Raw genomic sequence first — 4,453 nt, 5'->3', positions numbered from 1 at the left:
CCTGGAGCCTCATCACCGGGACGATGATGCACACAGAATGGATGTAAAGGCAGGAACCCGGACCGGGCCTCCGAGACCGCCCGGTGTACCTACAACTCCCGGCATGCCGCGCGCGCCGAGGCTCCCTTACGCCTCGGTAGAACAGGAGGGCTTGTCGCGCTGCGTCTCGGGAGTTGTAGTCTCGCCGCAAAGGGAGGCCGGGCTGCGAGAGGTTGGTGGATCTGGAGACAACAAAGCAGCAAATCTTATTGAGCTCGGGGCTGAGGAGCCAATGGGCTCGCGGCATCGAAAGGGCGGGACTTCCGGCCGCGAAATCAGGGTGAGCGGCTGCGCGAGAGCGGCCACTTCCTTTTCGAGGGTGGCGGCGGTCGTGGGTAGAGCGCCATGAAGGCCTCAGGGACGGTAAGGTGGGCGCGGTGGGGCAAGGAGTCAGAGAACGTGACGCGGGCCGAATCGGGAGCTGCGGGAGGAGGCATGGGACACGCGGGGAGTGCGCGTTCTGGTTAGGGCCAGTGCGCCGAGGTCCCCAGTTGCGGCCAACATGGCGGCCACTGCGGGAGCCGCGTGGGGAGGCCAGAGCGTGGCCCGGGCCGGCTCGGGGATCGCGGGAGCCGGGGAGTCCGAGTCTCCTTTCCACAGAAGAGACAAATTGAGCGGCGTGGAAACACGCGCCACGGGACTTCACCGACCTTCCGAGCCTCGGTTTCTCCGTTTGCGAAGTGAATATAGTGCCAAGGGTGGGGGAGTTGCGGGCAATAGTGTTTTTCTTGGAACGGCTGTAAGAGAAGTAGAAGAAAATTATTATAGCTCGGGGCTAACATGGGGAGTGGGAGTCTTAACCGCTGTGGCAGGTGCTGGGCAAAATCATCGTTAGGGTTCAGAGATGGAAGATTAGACCCTGCGGAGAAGCATTTTAGGTGGGTCATTCTCAGCTTTCCAGCTCCAGTTTGCACACTGGGAAGGGATCCGACCGCATCGGTCCCTTCCTGAGTGGGTGGTCTGGGAGGCCGATGAGTCAGATTGAGAGGTTAAAGTAAGAATGGAGTTTGTGATATTTGCGGTTGTTTTCTGCTGACATTAATTAGTAAAATGGTGATGAGCCATTTTGTGGAGGTGGCTCCTCTCTACTGTATCCCAGGATTTGAATGTGGCAGATATCATCCCTGTTGCATCTGTGCAAACAGGGAGCTTCTGCTTGGGAGTCGAAACCTCTTGGACTGCAACTGGGAAACTGAGGCAGCCCCAAGACATGACCTAAGTCAGGAAAACCCAGAGCTGGGCAGGGAACTGGATTCTTGTCCTGATTCTGCCTGGAGTTGGCTGTGAGATTCCCGGCTGGTCACTGTCTCTGGAGTTCCAACTTTTCATTTTGACAAGTGGTTGTGAGCTGGATAGATGAGGTGTTGGGAGGAAGGAGACAGCCCCCCTGGTCTGTGCCTAGCTAAGGTGAAGGGAGAGAGAGGGGCTGAGAGCCTCACCCAGCTTTCCTGAGCCAGGGCAAAGGGCATTCGGGCACCTGGGTTAATCCTCCTCACTCTCACTGCTTTTTATGTGGAAGGCTCGGACCATGGAATGACCCACAGTCACCCAGATATCCCAGGAAGGCACTGGTGGGACTTGACCTTGTCCATCCCCTGATCCGTTGTCAACAGGCTTGGGAAAGGGAGCAGAGTGAGTCCCCGCAGTTGCCTCTAGACTTTGGGTGCTGGTCCCCACCTCAACCATTGTTTCTTTTTTAGCTTCGAGAGTATAAGGTGGTGGGGCGCTGCCTGCCGACCCCCAAATGCCGCACGCCGCCCCTCTATCGCATGCGGATTTTTGCGCCTAACCATGTTGTTGCCAAGTCCCGCTTCTGGTACTTTGTGTCTCAGTTGAAGAAGATGAAGAAATCCTCGGGGGAAATCGTCTACTGTGGACAGGTATGGGGTGTCTGAAGCTGGGTGGGATCGGGGTGAATTTACACTTTCCCATGGGACATCTGTCACCCTCCAGAGTTAGCAGACTTTACAGCCCTCTGATCCTGTTCCTTTGTGGTCTTCATGCCCTACATTAGGATGGAATAGGTGGCTTGGTGCCCTTTTCCTAATGAGGAAACCCTGGGCTTCATCTGTAAAGTTGGGGGGAGGGCAGTGCTGGACTCTGCACAGTGAAGCTGCACTGGGTAACTGATGGTTTTATGGCCCAGATGGTCCCAAGAGAATTGTTGGTTGGCTAGGGGAATTCGGAAGCTGTGTCAGTCCCCTTGCGGGGAGCATCCCAGCCTGGACTGCCCTTCATCCCTGCGGTTACCATGGAGATTTCCCTCAGACAGAAGATTTCCCCTCAGGTTCCTGACGGTGCAGGGACTAGAAGACAGGCAAGAGAGGTCCAGGGGCTGAACCATCCTTCGTAGTGTTGGGGGCAGGGGTTCAGGAATGGTGGGGGCCCCTGGTCGAGGCCCACTTGCTCTAGCCTCAGCCGGTCTCCTCTCCTTGACAGGTGTTCGAGAAATCTCCCCTGCGAGTGAAGAACTTCGGCATCTGGCTGCGCTATGACTCCCGCAGCGGCACCCACAACATGTACCGCGAGTACCGGGATCTGACCACCGCCGGCGCCGTCACCCAGTGCTGTAAGCCGCCAGGCCTCTGCTTTAGACTCAACAGGGCAGGCACCTGCAGCTCAGTCTGACACTTCAGTCAGACAGAGGCGCAATAAATGCAAGAGGCTTCTCGGGGCTGGGGGGCAGTCCTCAGGGATGGAGGCAGGGGAGATGTTTGCTTTGGGGTTAGGAGTGGAGAGGATGCCCCAAGCGTGCCTTTTTCTGGAACCTGGCAGTAAGTGGACTCGGGCTGGGGGTGGGTGGAGAGGAGGGGCTCTGGTCATTCCTGAGCTGGTTCACCAGCACCAACTGCATCTGGAACCTCCCCTTGAGGTTTAAGGTCAGCCCTGTATAGATGCAGCTGCCTGCCAGAAACCTAGTCCAGCCCCTGTCCAGGGATGGGACCTGGCATTAGCAACCCTGAGTGCTCCAGCGTGTGTCACCTGCTGGGACCAGAATCCGAGCACCTAAACCCAAGAACTGCTGTTTCTTGTAGCAGTGGTTTAAACAGAGGTGCTAACAGCAAATGTTACCTTGTCGCCTTTGTGGGGCTGCAGCCGTGCCCCTCAAAGTGAATTTGGAGGTTCTACACACTTGGTGGCCGGTGTCTGCTGGGACCAGATGCTGTGGCTATTTGGTCCCCAAGCGCCCTCCATCCCCACGCATGATGGGAAAATGTGCACGTTCACCCTCCCCCCTCCTGATCTCTGCAGACCGAGACATGGGCGCCCGGCACCGAGCCCGGGCCCACTCAATCCAGATCATGAAGGTGGAGGAGATCGCAGCCAGCAAGTGCCGCCGACCAGCGGTCAAGCAGTTCCACGTGAGTGCCCTCCGGGTCCTGCAGGGCGGGCTGGGCTGAGGGGGCTCTCTTGGAACACCAGACTGGTTTGACAGCTCCCCCAGCCTTGGGAGATGCAATAAGGCAGTGGGTTTGACGCAGGAACCCTGTGGGGGGTGGCCACACCTCAGTGGTCCCTGGGAGACAAAGTTAAGAGCCTTCCACCACCGCCACCCCCCTTACCTGCCTCTTCTTGTCCCAGGACTCCAAGATCAAGTTCCCACTGCCCCACCGGGTCCTCCGTCGCCAGCACAAGCCACGCTTCACCACCAAGAGGCCCAACACCTTCTTTTAGGTGCAGGCCCTCTGTCCCCAGGTCTGCCCAAATAAAACTTAATGGGAAAACCGAGTGCCCAGATACACGTCTTGTTTTCTTTACACACCCTGCAGAACTCAAAAGGGTGCAGCCAAGCTGTGAGTGCGCTGGGAGGGGTCTTCCCCTCCTTGAGTAGGGCCCCGGCACTGGATTCTCAGGAAGGGCAAGCTCCTCCCCACTCAGTGCTCTCTTCATTCAGTGCGGTCAGACAGCTGTGCTGTGAGCTTCGGGGTGTGCTGCAGGCCCCAGCTTTGGCCCCAGATCTCTTTTGCCTGCCGTGTTATGCGTATTTCTCAGCTCTGTGCTGCTCCCCCTCATTCTTGGCGGTAAAAGGACAGCTGCACCCAGGGGGAAAAGCCTGTGGGTTTGGTTCTATTGCAGGTGTGATCTTCCCTACCTAGCCTCCAGCCCTGTTGTAGATCCTCAGAGCAGGTCCAAGGGGGCGCCCAGGAGGGTTGTGCGGCTGCGCTGGCTTGTTTGCCCTCTGCCCGCTGGGGGCCCCTTGAATGAAGCTGTGCTAATCCCACCGAGGAGGCCGTGGTCTCTCAGTGGGCAGCTGTCTGCTTGAGGCCTGGGGAATTCTAGGCATGAAGCTAATCCCACCCTGAGCTCCTCAACCAGGAGGCTGAGGCAGAGCTAAGAATTCAGTTCTTGGTGGTGTCACCTTGGACAGTCCAGGCACTTTGTACCTTGCTGTCTTCTTCAGAAGATCAGGGCA

General features: G+C 57.6%; 1 protein-coding gene and 1 non-coding gene across 2 annotated transcripts; both read left to right on the top strand.

The window, feature by feature from the left end:
• The first annotated feature begins 302 nt into the window (after nt 1–302).
• Nucleotides 303–3,768, top strand: RPL18A (ribosomal protein L18a). Its single transcript, XM_052643606.1, has 5 exons — nt 303–402; nt 1,740–1,919; nt 2,479–2,608; nt 3,292–3,401; nt 3,622–3,768. The coding sequence occupies exons 1-5, from the start codon at nt 385–387 to the stop codon at nt 3,712–3,714; spliced, it is 531 nt and encodes a 176-aa protein (XP_052499566.1). The 5' UTR covers nt 303–384; the 3' UTR covers nt 3,715–3,768.
• Nucleotides 3,039–3,172, top strand: LOC128051816 (small nucleolar RNA SNORA68). Its single transcript, XR_008199747.1, has one exon. It is a non-coding gene; the product is annotated as a small nucleolar RNA SNORA68 (small nucleolar RNA).
• Nucleotides 3,769–4,453: the final 685 nt, after the last annotated feature.

This window comes from Budorcas taxicolor, chromosome 7 (assembly GCF_023091745.1).
Source record: "Budorcas taxicolor isolate Tak-1 chromosome 7, Takin1.1, whole genome shotgun sequence".
Taxonomy (NCBI): Eukaryota; Metazoa; Chordata; class Mammalia; order Artiodactyla; family Bovidae; genus Budorcas; species Budorcas taxicolor.
The sequence above is the reverse complement of the archived record's forward strand: the minus strand, read 5'-3'. Positions and strand labels throughout refer to the sequence as shown.

Coding starts and splice junctions, on each gene's coding strand:
- RPL18A (XM_052643606.1), top strand. Junction 1,920..2,478: donor AAATCGTCTACTGTGGACAG/GTATGGGGTGTC, acceptor TCTCCTTGACAG/GTGTTCGAGAAATCTCCCCT. Junction 2,609..3,291: donor CGGCGCCGTCACCCAGTGCT/GTAAGCCGCCAG, acceptor TGATCTCTGCAG/ACCGAGACATGGGCGCCCGG.